The sequence below is a fragment of the Mercurialis annua genome, linkage group LG3 (assembly GCF_937616625.2).
Source record: "Mercurialis annua linkage group LG3, ddMerAnnu1.2, whole genome shotgun sequence".
Classification (NCBI taxonomy): Eukaryota; Viridiplantae; Streptophyta; class Magnoliopsida; order Malpighiales; family Euphorbiaceae; genus Mercurialis; species Mercurialis annua.
This window is the reverse complement of record NC_065572.1, coordinates 65588855-65605704: the sequence shown is the minus strand read 5'-3', so window position 1 is coordinate 65605704 and position 16850 is coordinate 65588855. Positions and strand designations below refer to the sequence as shown.

Genomic DNA, 16850 nt, shown 5'->3' with positions numbered 1-16850 from the left:
TCAACTGTTTCTCCACACTTAATCATCGTGTTCTTCATTTTTCAATTTTATTAGTTTTCTCTATACTATGGTGATTACTAGGTCTGTTTCCAAAAAATCTCCTAAATCTACGGCTGTAATGCCTAAAATTAAGAATCCTTCAAGCAAACGAAAGATTGAGTTTGCTGAGAGTAGTGGTCACAAAAGGAGAGTTGTTGTTGAAGACGACGATGATGATTTCGAAAATGTTATAGTTTCGAAAAAAAAATTGCTAAATCTGTTCTTCCTTCTAGTTCAAAGGCTGTGCGTACCGTTAAGGTGACTTTTTCTTTTTATAGTTTTAATTTTTTTGCATTTTCATGTATTTTGTTAGTTATTTAATAATTATGATATTTTATTTATTTTTGATCTGTGTTTTTATTTTTATTAATGATTATTGTTATGTGTATTTGTTGATTTTAGCAATAATTTTTAAAAATAAAATTTTATTTCAGGATTTAGGAATTTTTAATTTTCATATATCGCAATATTTTTCTGATTTAATTGTTTTGGTTATGATTAATTTTGAATAGCTAATTTTACAATTTATTAACCTATTTTATAGTTTACTTAATGTTAGTTAATGGTTTTCTATTGAGTTTTGTGGTTTTTCTGTGTTTGTATTTGCTATGTTTGGTTTTTCTTATTTTCCAAATTTAAGATAGGTTTACTAACTAGTTTCTTTCAGTCTACTATTTTTTTGTTCTTTTATGTTTTTTGTAATATATTGTATTCTTTTATTTGCATTTGTTCAGGAATGGGATTTTTTCATCAGGCCTGAAGATCATTTTCATTCAAAGGTTTCTCATAATGAGGGTGTCGATGTCATTTCTAATATTAAAAAGAATTTAACCCCTGAAACTTTGGAGAGATTTTCACAAACTTGTTTTGGAAAGTTTTTAAATATGCAAGAATTTTTAATTCAAGGCCAATTGATCCACTGTTTGCTTCTTAGAGAGGTAAAACAGCCTGTGTTTTATGAGTTATGGATCAAAGTTTCTGGTCAGTTGTTAAAATTTTCTATTGATGAATTTGCTTTAATAACTGGACTGAAATGTGTTGGTAGTGTTGATCTCAAGTTGTACAAAAATGAGACTTCTGATTTTAAAACTAACTGTTTTGGAAATATAAAGAAAGTTTCAAAAAAGTTTTTGGAATATAGTTTTCTTTCGAAGCGTTGGAGTAACGAGGAAGAGGCTTTTCAAATGGCTGTCTTGTATTTCATTGAAATATTTTTATATAATAACAAAAGTGAGTCAAATGTTCGTGATGCACATTTTAACCTTGTTTGTAGTGGTGACTTTGAAAATTTCCCATGGGGAAAAGATTTGTTTCATGCTACTTTGGAGTTTTTAAAAAGTAAACTCAGTTTATGGAAAAACTGTGATTTTTTAAAGAAAAAATCGAGATCTTCTGATACCCGACCTTCAAGCCGATATGACGGATTCCCTTTGGCCTTCCAAACTTGGTTTTTCGAGTGTTGCCCTGCTCTCGAAGGTGGAATAGCTTCTTGTTGTGGAACTGAAATTCCTCGCATTTTGCGTTGGAAGGTTACAACTCTTCAGAGTTGGTCTTATTTGTGCCGAAACCTCTTTGATCAATCTGCTGAACAGGTTTATATTTTATATACTTTAATTAAATTATATAGAGTTTGTTTATAAACCCTGGTTTTATATATTTATGTTAATAAACACTCATACACTGTTGGAACACTGTTGGAACACTATTGGTAAACTATTTAATAGAATTTGTTTAACAGTATGTATATTATCACGTAGCTGAGTTTATTTAACTGTTTTTTTTATGTTGTTTGTCTTTTTTTGTTCAGTTAAAATTATGCAATATTACACCAACCGTTGAGGAGAGGACGTTGTTGAACTTAGAGGGGCTGTTTTTAAAAGGAAAGCGTAAAGTCGAAATGGAGCTAGAGGATAGTGAAGGAGTTAATTTTAAAACCAAAATTAATAAATTGGTTTTGAATCAGTCGAAGATGTTCAATGAGTTTGCTGCTATCAAGACATTCATAGAGACTGAATTCTTTGATGTCAAGAATCAATTGGTTGAATTGAAAAGTATAATCACTGCGGCTGCTCGTCGAGATACTGTCGAGGTAAACATTTAGTAATCCTTTGTTTTATAGTTAGTAAACTTTTTATGTAATTCATTATTTACCTTGTTATATTTTGTTTTTGATCTTTTGTGTAGGTGGATGCTCGTGGTCTTGTTTCTTCTTCAGAAGAAACTGTTAGTGAACATTCGATGAGAGTGAATCAAGAAAGCATTGATAACAAGGGTGATGAGAATGAGCAGAATAAGAAAGTGGAAAGTAATGCGAACGATCCTACTGACATACCGAAAAGCGATGACGTCGGTGATTCTAAGGTTCATATGAATGACCATACTGATGACAGCGATGATAGCGGCAGTGAGGATAAGGTTGATCCGAATGAGACTCGCGATAGAGAGGAAAGTGATGATAGCGAAAATAGTGATGATGACATGACAGATGATAAGAGTGAAAGAGATGACAGAGCAGGTGATATAAAAAAGGATGATGAGAGAAGGGATGGCTCAAGCTATGGGAATGCAGTTGACGAGAGGTTCAATTATGCGTACAAAGATCGTGAGGATGGTGAAAGTTCTGAAAAGAAAGTTGATGAGGGTAATGATGTATCAAAAGAGAATGAAAAAGTTAGACAACGTAGCAAAAAGGTAATTTTTTCTAGGTATTTTTTATTAAATTATTTACTGGCATTATATGGTTATTAACTTCTTCTTTTTTTTATGTAAGGCTGATTCTGTTGATAGTCGTCCTACTTTCAATCTTCTAGAATCAAGTACTCAAGGGACTCCTAGTACATTTGATTCAGTTGAAATAATGGGTCTTACCAAAGCTGTTGATCTTGCTGAAATAGAAGCCGGTCTTGTTTCTAATGTAATTATTTTTATTTTCCTGTTTCAATAATTTTTTTTTTATTTAATGGTGTACTTATGGTTTACTAATAGTTTGCTAATTGAATTTTTTTTAAGGTTAATGCCGTTGATTCTTTTTTTGAAAAGAAAGTTGATGAGGGGATTAATGTGATGCAAAAGGGTGAAAATGATATCAAAGATAGCGAAAAGGTAGAATTGATTACCCTTACACTTTTTAATTAATTAACTTGTGCTTTTGTCATTCTTATTAAAAAAAAATTTTTAAGGTTGATTTAGTTGATAGTCGTCCTACTCTCAATACTTTTGAAGCAAGTACACAAGGGACTTCTAGTACATTTGACTCAGTTGAAATACGTGCTATCGATAAAGCTGAAAGAGACGCTATCAATAAAGCTCAAATAGACGCTGTTGATAAAGCTGAAAGAGACGCTGGTCTTCTTGGCAAGGTAATTTGTTTATTACTTTTATTCTGATTTAAAGTAAGTTTTTTGACAAATTACTAACAGTATACCAATAGTTTACCAATATACATTTTATTTGTTTTTTGACTGTTATTAATATATAGTTTTTATTTAGAAGGTTTATGAAGTTGATGAGGGATTAGAGGATGAATCTATATTTGATGAAGCTTGTCTCAATGATCTTGCTTATGTTTGTGATCGTATTGAAAAACAAGCTGCTGATCGTATTGAACAACAAGCTGCTGATCAAGTTGCAAAAGAAGCTTCCGCTGGTCAAGTTGCAAAAGAAGCTTCCGCTGGTCAAGTTGCAAAAGAAGCTTCTGAGGTATTTATTAAAATTTAATAGTGAATAATAATTTATTGTTGTTTTTTTATAAATTAATTTTTTTTAAATAGTTGCAGAAGGCGTCTTTGAAAGAAATTACTGTGTATCGAGGCAGTCCATCAGAGGTAGTATTTCAATTATATTTACTGTTTTTTTGTTATAGTAAGTAGGTTCTAAATAGTTACTAATAGTCTACTAATTAGTTTTTACAGTTATTTTTGTGATTTTATTTGATATAATAATAATAATGGCAGCAAATTTCAAAGATTGCCTCTGAGTTCAAAATTCCTTATGCAAAGCCACTAGCATTTATCAAGGCTAAAGAGAACGTAAAATGTGTGAAGAAACTGAATCCTCTTGACGACAATGTTGATGGAGATATCCAATGTGCAGAACTACAAGATTTTGTTGATTGGATTCAGTGTGGCCTGAGGCCTGATCTTAAGTACGTTTTTCTATTTTTAAGTTTTATTATTTTAATGCATTATAAATATATTTTAACTGTTTTTTGTTTTGATATTTGTAGGAAAAAGTTTTATCTAGATAATGACAACATGATTCGACCAAGAATGGATTTTGGAGTGGAACATATTTGGAAAAAATCATGGTTTTATGCGATTAAGTGTAGTGGTCAATTTTTAACGTCATCTGTAAGTATTTTTTACTTGTTTTATTATTGTGTTTAAGTACTACATTTGGTTTTAATTTCCATTTAACTTTTATTTACAGCATATCAATGTGGTTATGTATTACATCCGCAAGAAAGCCAAGTATAAGCTGTTAGATGGTTTGCGAATTACCACAACTGACTGTCTGTTTGACGATAGAATGTGTGCAACGTATGTGGCATATACAAAAAAGAAGAAGCATGATGTATCTACTGTCAGTGAGCGTGGTACTGTAGCTGATTTTATTCGTGGAGATAAGGTTCTTTGCAATACTCATTGGAAGGACGTGGATGAGGTTCTTTTTCCCATACACGTGAACAGTCAGAAACATTGGATTTTGGGACGTTTGGTCTTTAAAGAGAGATGCATATATGTCTATAATTCCATGCAATCAGCTTTGTCGAGGGCTCTTGGAATCGAAGCAGCCACGAAATATTCAGTTCTCATTCCTCTGTTTTTAACTCGTATGAATATTTATCAAATGAGGAGCGACATTGATTTCAACTCTCCTGCTTATCAGAATAAGGATTTTTGTGATCCTTTCAATATTGTATCTGTTTCCAGCCTTCCAGAGCAACAAGAAACGTAAGTATTTATATATTTATAGTTTTATATACATCTGCGTTTTTGTGCATTAAATAGGTCATTTGTTGATTATTAATTAAGTCTTTTTTTAAACAGTGATTGTGGAGTGTTCACTCTCGCGTTTGCAGAGCATTTGATTCATAATAAACCTATTCCGTTGACTCTGGATATTAATCGCTATCGGATGCGTCTCTCATATCTGTTGTACCGATATGGCATGATGAAGAATGCAGAAAATATTGTTAGTGATGAAGAGATTGAATCGAAGAAGAACGATGAAAAAGCAACAAAAAAAGGGAAGAAAAAGGTGTCAGATTAGTAAATGTTTAGTATAGTATGGATTTTTAATGGTATGTTTGAATCAGTAAAAGTTTAGTATAGCATGGATTTTAGTTAAACTAGTGTTTTTGGATTATTATGTGTTTTTTTTTTTGTATATAGGTTTTTTAAACCTATGAATGCTTTTACTTTAAACTAATGTTGTTCTAAATTTTTCTCTCTTTTAGCAACCTTTTAGTTTTCTTTTAGAAAACAATATGTGATATTTAATTTTTGCCTTTTCTTATATGTTTCGATTATTTTATGTTTTTTTTTTCTATATAGATTTTCTAAAATTATGAATGCTTTTTTACTTTAACTAATGTTTTTTCAAATGTTTTTTAAAATTTTAGAAACTTGTTAGTTAACTCTTAGAAGACTGTATATAATTTTAAATTTTAGAAACTTGTTATTTTAGTTTTATCTCTTTTATGATGGAAAGATCAAAATAGTGTTAAAAGAGTATAAATTTTTGTTAGTTAACACTTAGTAAACAGTCAGTTACCATTTAACTTTTATATATATATATATATTCACTCTTTTAGTAATATATTAGTTAACCTTTAGTAAATTGTTAGCTACCACTTTGATTTCCTGACTATATTTAAGGATAAAGAAGTAACTAAGATTTAACTAAAAAATTGCTAAAGAGTATAAAAATTAATCAAAGAACATTAATTATTATAAATTTTTAACACTATAGATAATAGTTAGTTAATCATTAGTAAACTATTAGTTACCATTTAACTTTTTTGTATATAATATTCACTCTTTTAGTAATATGTTAGTTAACCCTTAACTCACTGATATATATATATATATATATATATATATATATATATATATATATATATATATATATATATATATATATATATATATATATATATATAAAAAAAACACTATAGATAATAGTTAGTTAACCTTTAATAAACTGTTAGTTATCATATATATATATATATATATATATATATATATATATATATATATATATATATAAAACACTATCGATAATAGTTAGTTAACCTTTAATAAACTGTTAGTTACCATATATATATATATAAACTATAGATAATAGTTAGTTAACGTTTAGTAAACTGTTAGTGACCATTAATTTTTTTGTATATATAATGTTAGTTAACCCTTAACTCACTGAAATATATATAAAAACTATAGATAATAGTTAGTTAACCTTTAGTAAACTGTTAGTGACCAATTATATATACATGCAAATTGTTAAAGAGTATAAAAATTAATAAAAGAACATTACTTAGTATATTTTTAAAATACTTAGTAAATTAGTATTCAGATGCAAAATCAGTTTTTTATTAGTAAACATATGTAACTTGTTCACAAACAAACAATAATAGTGTCTAAAAAATTTCAATGATGTTTTATTACAAATCAATTACTGAAAAATAACATTCTACTTTGGTAGATTTCGACATGTCTTTCGGTTATGTCCTCTTTGATCACATCTTCCACACTTACTTGGATTAATTGTCTCCGCTGGTCCATTTATTCTTCTTTTTTTTGGTCTTCCAGCTGGTATCTTTCCTATTGGTGGAAGTATTTCAATCCTTTCAATTTCAGTAGGTATATCCCAATTGTTTTGACTTGGCATTGGATACACAACTCCATCATACATTGCAAACAGATTCTCTTTGGTGAAGAATTTAGAGCAGTATTGATAAGGATCTAGGTGTAGTGAGGATAATATTGCAAGTGTATGTGGACATGGCATCTCATCAATTTGAAATCTGCCACATGTACAGTTCTTTTCTCTCAGTTTCACTATAAATGTCTTTTCACCATCTTGCACATCATGCACATTAGTAACTGATGTTGAAGCCTGTGTTATAAAAAAACATGTTATAACTTAATTATAGAATACATTAGAAATTATAAATAGAACACTGTCAGTAAAAGAGTGAAAAATAATAAAACATTTAGTCCTCTAATTAGTAACTAACAGTTTACTAAAAGAGTGAAAACAGATAATAACAGCATTAATAGGTTTAGAAAACATATATACAAAAAAATAAAACATAAAACACAATAATTAAAAACATAGAAGCAAAGATAAAAAAGTCAAAGATATATATATATATATATAGTCTATTAAGGTTTAACTAACATATTGCTAAAAGAGTGAAAAAATGTACCTTCATTCTCAAAGAAATTGCATAGTTATCTCTGAGATCATTTTCTGCTTTGCTTGTCAACTTAGTCATTGTACAGATTGCGGCATTTCTATTCGTGTAAGTCCATTTTTGCGTCAAGAATCTCAAATATTCAAGAAGTGTCGCTACTGGTAACTCCCTAGCTGCTTTGATAGCTGCATTCATAGATTCGGCTATATTTGAAGTCATTGTTGAGAACCTATTGTCTTTGCAATGTGATCTTGCCCATTTTTTGACCCCAATTTTTTCCAGATAGGGTCGAATTGCAACATTTATAGCATCTAGTTGTCCCATGAAATAGTCAAAAGACTGAACTGAGTAAGACTTTGCAGCTCCATAGAAACACTCTCTCAACGCTTTTGCATTTGTTTTCTTTCCGAACTTTAGTTTAACATTGTTTAGTAAATGGTATGCACAAATTCCATGACTTGCTTCTGGAAAAATGTTTTTGACTGCCTCAGATATGCTATCGTGCCTATCTGATACTATACACAATCCAGCCCTCCGACCAAAAGTTTCCAGTAATTTTGCAAAAAAGTATTCCCAAGAAGCATGATTTTCAGAATCAACAACAGCAAATGCTAGTGGAAAAATCTTACCATTCCCATCTTGGGTGGATGCTGTCAATAGCATTCCACGATAGGTTGATTTTAAAAATGTCGCATCGACTACAATCACTGGCCTACAGTACTTCCAACCTTTTATGGATGCATCGAGAGCCATAAAAACATATTCAAATTTTCCATCGGTTGTCTGTATATCTACTACTGACCCCGGATTAGTTTGTAAAAGCATGTGTTGAAATTTTGGCAAAATAGAATATGAGTCACATGGATTACCTCTAATCTGATCTAGCGCCTTTCCTTTTGATCTCCATGCCCTATTGTAACTCAAAATCACCCCAAAATCTTTTTGTATGTCTGCAATTATGTCTGATGGGGTATAAATTGTTTTAACATCCAAAAACTTTGTTTTTATATATTCCCCAATTATTGATGATGTAGCTTGCCGTTTGTCTTCCATTCTAATTTCTGGTGGACAGATGTGGATGTTATTCACTCTTCTAACAACAAACATACTTGTCTTTCCATCTCTTGAGGCTCTTACAGTCCACTTGCAATTGTCGTCTAAGCAATTGACTATATATTCCTTCGGGCATGATTTACTCACTTTATATTGAAAGTGGTTAGCAATTGTGTAAAAACAAAAACTAGTTATCATGATCTTTTTATCCTTAAAGATCTGCCCGACATATATATCCTTTATACTAGGTTCAGTGACCATTGAGATGTCTTCTGGTGTTCTCTCAGCTTTTTCTTCTTCTTTGCTATTCTGTTCTCCCAAAATTTCAGCATATTTGACAATATCCATTGTTGTTTCACTGGAGATCATATTTTCTGACTGTCCTTCAATCATTGTGGCAGAATTGAAGCTTTCAGGTTCCGGTGATTGCCACTGTTCTTCGCATACTTTGTTAGTAACACACAAAGGAAATTTGGTTACTCGCATTTCCTTTTTTTGTAGTTCAATGTAGAATTGTAGGCTGTCATTGTCTTCAACTTCTAAAATCTGGTAGCTGTCTTCTAAGCGATATTTCATTTCCAGCTCTGTTTCCCAGTGGTTTACCTTCAGTATTCCAACTATCATTTCCTTCAGTTTTTGAAAGTTTATGTCTTTCTTTATTATTATTCCTTTCACCTTATAGTTGGAGTAATTTAAATCTTTATCCCATACTCCATTGTAGTATACAAGACCTTGAAGTGTTGCTTTTGCTGCATCATATTTATATAAAATCAATAAACTTATAAAAATAGCATTAGTTATCTAAAAATAAAATAAACACTTAATTTATTATAAAACTATTAAACTGTTGAAATCCAGTGGTAATCTATGAGTTTACTAACTGTTTACTAGCACTTAATTTATTATAAAAGTTCTCGTAATCTATAAACAGAATACCTAAACTAAGAAATGTACATTAAAATAAATGAAAAATACAGTGATAATTATAATTGTTGAAAACTTATAAAAAAATATTGTAAGTTTAATTTTTCTAAATTCTCAAAAGCTGAAATTCACTCATGCACATACACGTTGTAACACATCACTCAGTACACATACACATTGTAACATATTCAAACGCATAGAACACTTTTAGTAAACTAACAATACTAAAAGTGTTTAACTGATTATTAAACAATTTACATAACTTAACTTAACTCATAATACATAACTTAACTCATAATTTTAACAATTTACACAGCTTTCAGCTAAATAAACACATCTAAACATTTTGAGAATCATTCAAAACCTAAATTTAGTTTGATTTGAGCTGTTTAACTGAGTATTATCTGTTTTTAGTTAAATTTGTATGATATTTCAGCTCGTTTAAAAATCACGATTAAGATTGAAAGTTAGCACAAATGTGATTGATCAAACTCACCGAAATCGTTTGGTAAACACATGTCGTCGTGATTCATCGCTTTTTCTCCAATTTTTTGATTGATTATCCTTCTTCTGTTGAACTGTGATTGATCGCGATGATCAATTTTGTAATTGATCGTGTTCTAATCAGTGATTAATCGAAGCTCTGTTTTGAATTTTGAGAGAATTTGTTGTTTGAGTTTAACAGAATCTCTTAACTTTTTGAATGATTGATTTTGCATGGGTTTTGTTTCCTATTTATATTGAATCGTATATATGCGAAAGAGGAAACATAGTTTTGCTAGATTTTAAAGTCAACCTGTAAATTTCTATAAGTCCTGGTCAAATTGTATTTGTGAGATTCTTTTCCTATTTTATATATATTTGTCTAAAAATCCCTTGTTTTAACCATATAGGTTCAAAAACAATTTCTAGATTTAAATATAAGGCCCAATGATAAAAAAAAATCAAACTTTCACAACTCATTATAATTTAAATAATTCTTTTAATTTTTATAATAATAGTCAAATTATATTTCTTTATGTAATAGCCAAATTAGTGGCCGAACTTGCAACAAAAAAATGCAGTTTGGCTAATATTATAAAAATTAAAAAGTTTGGTTTGAATTATAATAAGTCGTAAAGATTTTGTTTTTTTTTCGGCATTAAATCTATATATAATGTATTTATCACTAAATTAAGCATGTATAACAATAAATAATTCCACTTTTTCTTAAAAAAAAAACAATACTGTAATATTTATTTATGATAATATATAATCTTTTTTTTGTCATAGGCTAAATTTTAATAAATAATGTAAAAATATTTATAACACAAAGATAACAACTCCTCATTACAATGAGTGAGTGATATTAAAATCAAATACTGATACTACAAAACAGTCATCTAATAAGACTTTTTAACTATCAAATGAGCCGCCAAAAAACAAATAACCGAAAAATTAAACTGAAACCAATTATCACTTCAACTCTCATCATCAATAAAGAAAAAAAAATATAATCGTTCCTTTAAAGACGAGAAGACATTGTTGTCACGACCCAAATTATGGAGCCGAGACCGGCGCTAGAGAATGGGAGTGATAGCTCCGAAACCCGTAGTAAGCCTAAAACCACTAATAATTTTTCGCAAATAAAAGTATAATATATATTATATACTAAAACATTTTCGGAAGAACTCTTTTAAATAATATACTTATAGATATTAGAGTATCATATCAGAGTTTACAATATAAAATATCATTTGAAGTTAAAGCGTCTATCTAATACTGACATCTACTGACTACTGCAGCTCTAGGAACTCATACTTGTGCAAGTCCAATGACTTCTGGCACAATGGAGATGGCTTGTCTGATCCGACTTCTAATACCTACAAACATCAGAGTGAGGGGTCAGTATTTGGAAAAATACTGAGTGAGTTTGCAAGTTACTAATGGTATTATCAAAATATAGCATCATATGCTTAATACGTATGTAAATTCATGATATAAGCAAACATCAAACATTCTTAATTCCAAAGTGTGAGTCCAACTCACTAGATACGGGGCTCAGGTTACACCGTAACCGAGTTCTCACTCGTATCGGATCTCAAAGTGTGAGTCCAACTCACTAGTGGGTCCAACCCACTAGATACAGGGCTCAGGTTACACCGTAACCGAGTTCACTCTCGTATCGCATTCCTATCATATCATGCATAAACATATTAAATCTTAATCACAAAGTCAGACACTCTAGACTGACTCAATACTGTTGATCACGCAACCTATTGACACCCAATAGGTAGTTAGTTTCTTTGCATCGCATACTAGATTCATGTATTCAAAGCAATGAATAAAACATCATCCATACAAGCGGATCAATCAAACGTAGTAATATCTTATACGAGCAAGTTATATAGATACGATGTATTTAAATGCAACTCACAGAAACCGCTATTTCTTATATCCGAACGTAAGCTCTAAGAGACTGGCCCGTCAATCTTTGCCGAGCTCCTTGGTTCGTCATACTCGTAGCTCGATAGCCCGTCACATCTATCATAGGATTCTATCGTTAAAACGTATACTTAAAGAATCTATTCTAACGATTATTCTAACCACCAAACATGACCAAAAGCGCAAAACATAAGCCGTCGCGTTCTAAACGTATCTTTCTTGATATCTATTACCAAATCTCATTCTTAACTTGGTTAATACCATTAGTGGTGTTCAACTAATCAATTAAGCCTTGCTTAATATGCTCATTCCAAAAGTCTAGCTCAAAACGTCAAGTTCCATGTCCATTTCATGCTTTCGGAAGCTATTTTTAGCTTCCGGAGGTCCCCCGGAGGTCACGATCGAAGTAGGGTACGTCGTGCTAGCTTGGCACATCGTGCCCTTCAATTTTCATGAAGGGCACGTCGTGCCCTTCCTTGTGCACGTCGTGCACCAGCACATCCTGCCCCTTCGGGTACGACGTTTTCCGGCATCCCCAGACCATTTTCGGAGCTCCAAAACTCCCAAAACTCATACCAATTCATACCCAAATCATAGAAACACTTAATCTATCATTTTACACTTCCAAAACATCAAAACCGACCTATTGCCGACGAATACGACACGTTTATAACTTTTTATTCTAAACAGTTAGCATATTACCAATTTCGCACCATATCTTGAGAGTTTTACCTTGAAATGAAGCTTAGGATTGATAGAGATTCCAATTCCGAAGAGATTGCCGCAAAAATCACTCGAATCGGACTCCGAACGGCGAAATGGCAAGCGAACGAAGTTGATCGACGATTTTTGAAACCTCTGGATCCTTCTTTTCTTTTCTCTATCTGATTCCTTCTTTCATAATCCATTTCTTATATAGTTTGGCTAAAGAAACACTTTAATCCTTGTTTTCTTTAATGAATACAATATGTTCTTTAAACTTTCTTTTTGTTCAATTTCGTCCACAACTAAATCAACAATTTAATCATAACGTATACGTATTATTTATATCCAATAAATAATACGAATCTCAAAATTAATATTTTCCCGTCCATAATCTTTTAATTACTATTCTCGAGATTTATTTGGCTAGTTTGCACTTTGGTCCTTGAACTTTTCAAAAGTTGCAATTTAGCCCAAACGCATCCGCGTCCAAATTTTAAAAGGTCTCCGATTGACCCGAGACTTTTACCACATATACTATAAAATATTTCGCGGACATTGGCGAACTAATTTCTCCTTTTTGGGACTTAACTGGTTAAAGTACCACTTTAGTCCCTGAACTCTAGTTTGGGACTTTTCTGACATTTTTCCTTTTAACTAAAATTCCAACTTTAGATTTGGAATATGATATTAAATTCTGCATAATTACTTTCCCAAGACCGACCTACTAAAGACTTATTCACTTTAATTTCTTAAAAATTATTTTCAATATCGCCACCCTGGCGAATCAGGACTGGACACATAGTCCAATTAAATACTTAAATATTTTTTGGGGTATTACAATTGCAGTAGCAATTTCTCCATATGTGTTTAAAATTTCGATAATTTTTCCATAATTAAATAGCCAAATATTAATCAAAATAAAATAGAATTAGCCACAAATGTAATTACTATTAGAAAGATTTATATTAATTCTTCCAATATAAAATAAATTACAATAAAATAACCATAAAAACAGCCATAAAAATATATGTATTTTGTGTTATTTCCATAAAATCCAAATCACTTATTAAAGCATTTTATTTGATAAACTTTACCAACATTTATTTTGATTAGAGAAAATAAAACAGTAACTAACCTAATAATATATGTGTTACAAATTATGATACGTAAAAGAAAATAAAAAAGGGAATAATCAAATTAATTGAATATATGATTTGAGTTACCTATTTTCGGCGTTAAATAGTTCTATATTTCATTTAAAATTAAAATTATTACTCCTTCCGTCCCAATAAATTTGTCCACTTTGCTTTTATCATACAATTTAAGAAAAGTAATTATTGTTTATGGGTTTTTTAATTTTTTTTCTTTATTTTTCTTGTCAATATCCCTATTCAATATAGAGTCCAATTGCAATTTATTTTCAATTTATTCATTAGTAGATTTTAAATAGGGGTGATATAGAAAAATTGAATGTAAAAGTTAATTATTTTTTAAAAGTGGATAAGAGTTATAGAACAAAAAAATTTCTCAAAGTGGACAGCTCTATTGGAACGGAAGAAATATCAAATATATAAACTTTTATCTTTGGGGAAACTTCGAGGAAACTAATCAAAAACAAACATGACAATAAAATTTGAAGAATTAAACACAAAGCAAGTAAGCAACCAAAGTGCCAATTAATGGCAAAATATTATTGTGTTACATATAATCCCGATTTTATTACCAAAATCTTATCACCAAAGTAAAGTATTCATAGGATAACAATTTTGTGTTTCCATCTTGGGTATACTTTTGAGAATCATTACCATAGTGCTAAGATAACCTACGTAGCTAAAATACCTAGGGGTACACCGAACCGAAATCGAAAAACCGAACCGAACCGACAAATTCGGTTTGGTTCGGTTTGAGATTTCAAAGAAATTCGGTTGGTCGGTTCGGTTCAGTTTTGAGTTAAAAAAAATTTCGGACAAATTTCTATGTAAACCGAACCGAAATAACTGAACTGAAACCGACCGAACCGACTGGTTCGGTTCAGTTCGGTTTGAAAATTTTTCTTTTCCTAAAATTTCGGTTCGGTTCGGTTTTTTAAAAAGGCCAAAATCCGGTTCGGTTTGAACCGAATGCACACCCCTAAAAATAACACTAATAAATTCAAACATTTATCGTTTTTAGGTCTAATGATGAATTCAATCTTTATGACTTATTTTAATTTAATCCAAAAATTTTAATTTTTATAATAATAGCTAAATTGAATTTTTATATGAGATTATTAGGTATTTACCTAAAAAATAATAATAATATGAAATAATACCTCACTGCGGAAAAGATATTGAAAATACTTTAAGAATCTTTTTTATTTGTGTTTGTACTCTCCGTAGCATAATATTTAGAATTTTACTCTCACACCAACTACCAGCCTCCCTACTCTCTCTCTCTCTCTCTCTCTCTCTCTCTCTTCCAATGACCTGCACTTACTCATTTTGTTTTTTTTTTTGCAACTAATTTTTTCTTTTTACTATTTTTTTTATTATATTTTCTTTTGTATCTGATGAATGTCAAGAATTTATTTTATTTTCATTTGCTATAAATACTAGATTTTAAAGCAAACTTATTAAAATTAAATGAATGTTAAGAATTTATTTTATTTCCATTTTTCATCTTATTATAGTGTCATTATCAGTATCATATGTAGCAAATTATTATATGATAATATGATGATATTGCTGGATAATATAAGACAAAATCACAGTATCATTATCATATGATTATCACTGTATCAACTTATCATATGATTATCACAACTTCATCTTAGCATGTAATTATCAGTGTATCATATTGCATTGGCATCTTATTATCATGTCATTATCAGTATCGTATGTAGCAGATTATTACATGATAATGTGATGATACTGCTAGATAATATTAGACAAAATCACAGTATCATATTATCATATGATTATCATAGTATTACATTATCATATGATTATCACAGTTTCATCTTATCATATAATGATCAATGTATCATATTTCATTATCATTTAGTTATCTTACTGCAGTGTTATGATAACAACATGATAATATATTGATACTGATATGATAATCAGATACTATTTTATCATAACATAATCATAGATATTATCATAACATTATCATCTTGATATCATAAATATCATCATCTCGGTATCATATAATAATGTTATGATAACGATATATGATAATATTATGATAACGATATGATAATCAAACATTATTTTATGCAAATTTTTTTTCCTGCAATGTTATGATAACTATATGATATTACAGTGATACTCATATGATAATCAGAGGCTTTTTTTTACAAAAAAATTATTTTTTCTGCAGTGTTATGATAATGTGATGATAATGCAGTGATACTCATATGATAATCAGACGCTGTTTTGTTTGCAGAAAATCGTTTTTTGTGCAGAAAATTATTTTTTTCATCATAAAATCGTTTTTCATGCAGATTTTTAGATCTAAAATTGAAAAAATCAAAGAGTAATTTATTTAGATCTGAAAGTTAACATAAATCGTATTGATCACCACGAATTATGAAAAAAATCGCTAAAATCAAACATGAAAGAACGGCAGAATGACGACGAAACGATGGCGGAGCAACGGCAGAGCGATGAAGGAACGATGAAGAAGAAAAAAGCAAAAACAAAGAAGAAATAAAGAAGAAGTAAAAAAAATGGCGAATAGAAAAGAAAAGGAAAAAGAAGAAGAAGAGAGAGAGAGATAGAGAGAGAATAAAAAAAATGACAGGTTGTAATATAATTAGAGTAAAAGAAGTTTAGTTAGAGTAAAATAATAATAAGAAGTAGGTATAATTATAATATAAACATGTCTTAAAGTAAAAAAATAATTTTCTTAAAAAGGTGAGGTATTTTTTCGATCTTTTCCTTGTTGAGGTAGGAAATCATATTATTTTAGAAAATAAAGTATTTTTCCTAATTTTCTCTTTTTATATTGCAATAATAGTTAAATTGGTGGTCAAATTTGTTATTTTCAATTAGACTATTAGATATTATTATTTTTGACGAATAATGATATATTAAAAGTCATAAGGAGTGTTCATAAAAAACAGTCATAAGGAGTGGCAAAAAAATTCAAAACTTCTCAAAAAAAATTGCACAAAAAGTACAACTTGCCTATTATTGAGACAAAAATAAAATAAAATTTGGCCATTATTAAAAAAAATAAAATTTTTGAATTAAATAACGACAAATTTTAAACATTTGAATTTTTTCCACCATAAAACCTC

At 29.8% G+C, this 16850-nt stretch overlaps 4 protein-coding genes across 4 annotated transcripts; 3 read left to right on the top strand and 1 right to left on the bottom strand.

The window, feature by feature from the left end:
* On the top strand, positions 1–2267 carry LOC130015287 (uncharacterized). The gene is made up of 4 exons (XM_056105084.1): positions 1–297; positions 774–1631; positions 1847–2090; positions 2224–2267. The coding sequence occupies exons 2-4, from the start codon at positions 924–926 to the stop codon at positions 2265–2267; spliced, it is 996 nt and encodes a 331-aa protein (XP_055961059.1). The 5' UTR covers positions 1–297; positions 774–923.
* LOC126672873 (uncharacterized) lies at positions 2126–4424 on the top strand. Its single transcript, XM_056105083.1, has 8 exons — positions 2126–2730; positions 2810–2953; positions 3049–3141; positions 3219–3398; positions 3532–3738; positions 3810–3863; positions 3993–4183; positions 4265–4424. The coding sequence occupies exons 1-8, from the start codon at positions 2278–2280 to the stop codon at positions 4422–4424; spliced, it is 1482 nt and encodes a 493-aa protein (XP_055961058.1). The 5' UTR covers positions 2126–2277.
* A 20-nt stretch (positions 4425–4444) lies between these two features.
* Positions 4445–5405, top strand: LOC130015347 (uncharacterized). Its single transcript, XM_056105252.1, has 2 exons — positions 4445–4991; positions 5088–5405. Exons 1-2 carry the CDS (start codon positions 4483–4485, stop codon positions 5308–5310), a joined length of 732 nt encoding a protein of 243 aa, XP_055961227.1. The 5' UTR covers positions 4445–4482; the 3' UTR covers positions 5311–5405.
* Positions 5406–6735: 1330 nt separating this feature from the next.
* Positions 6736–12771, bottom strand: LOC126672872 (uncharacterized). The gene is made up of 4 exons (XM_050366820.1): positions 12646–12771; positions 12357–12471; positions 7475–9264; positions 6736–7161 (listed from the first exon to the last, which is right to left on the bottom strand). Exons 1-4 carry the CDS (start codon positions 12769–12771, stop codon positions 6736–6738), a joined length of 2457 nt encoding a protein of 818 aa, XP_050222777.1.
* Positions 12772–16850: the final 4079 nt, after the last annotated feature.

Bases quoted from the DNA above. Each gene is read 5' to 3' on its own strand.
- LOC130015287 (XM_056105084.1), top strand. From the start codon at position 924: ATGCAAGAATTTTTAATTCAAGGCCAATTGATCCACTGTTTGCTTCTT. The intron at 1,632-1,846 runs GTTTATATTTTA...TTTTTTGTTCAG, and splicing joins TTGATCAATCTGCTGAACAG to TTAAAATTATGCAATATTAC. The intron at 2,091-2,223 runs GTATAATCACTG...TCTTTTGTGTAG, and splicing joins TCAATTGGTTGAATTGAAAA to GTGGATGCTCGTGGTCTTGT.
- LOC130015347 (XM_056105252.1), top strand. From the start codon at position 4,483: ATGTATTACATCCGCAAGAAAGCCAAGTATAAGCTGTTAGATGGTTTG. The intron at 4,992-5,087 runs GTAAGTATTTAT...TTTTTTAAACAG, and splicing joins CTTCCAGAGCAACAAGAAAC to TGATTGTGGAGTGTTCACTC.
- LOC126672872 (XM_050366820.1), bottom strand. From the start codon at position 12,771: ATGGATTATGAAAGAAGGAATCAGATAGAGAAAAGAAAAGAAGGATCC. The intron at 9,265-12,356 runs GTGCACGACGTG...AATATGATGCAG, and splicing joins CGAAGGGGCAGGATGTGCTG to CAAAAGCAACACTTCAAGGT. The intron at 7,162-7,474 runs GTACATTTTTTC...TTTATAACACAG, and splicing joins CAATTTCTTTGAGAATGAAG to GCTTCAACATCAGTTACTAA.
- LOC126672873 (XM_056105083.1), top strand. From the start codon at position 2,278: ATGAGAGTGAATCAAGAAAGCATTGATAACAAGGGTGATGAGAATGAG. The intron at 3,142-3,218 runs GTAGAATTGATT...AAAATTTTTAAG, and splicing joins ATATCAAAGATAGCGAAAAG to GTTGATTTAGTTGATAGTCG. The intron at 3,399-3,531 runs GTAATTTGTTTA...TTTATTTAGAAG, and splicing joins ACGCTGGTCTTCTTGGCAAG to GTTTATGAAGTTGATGAGGG.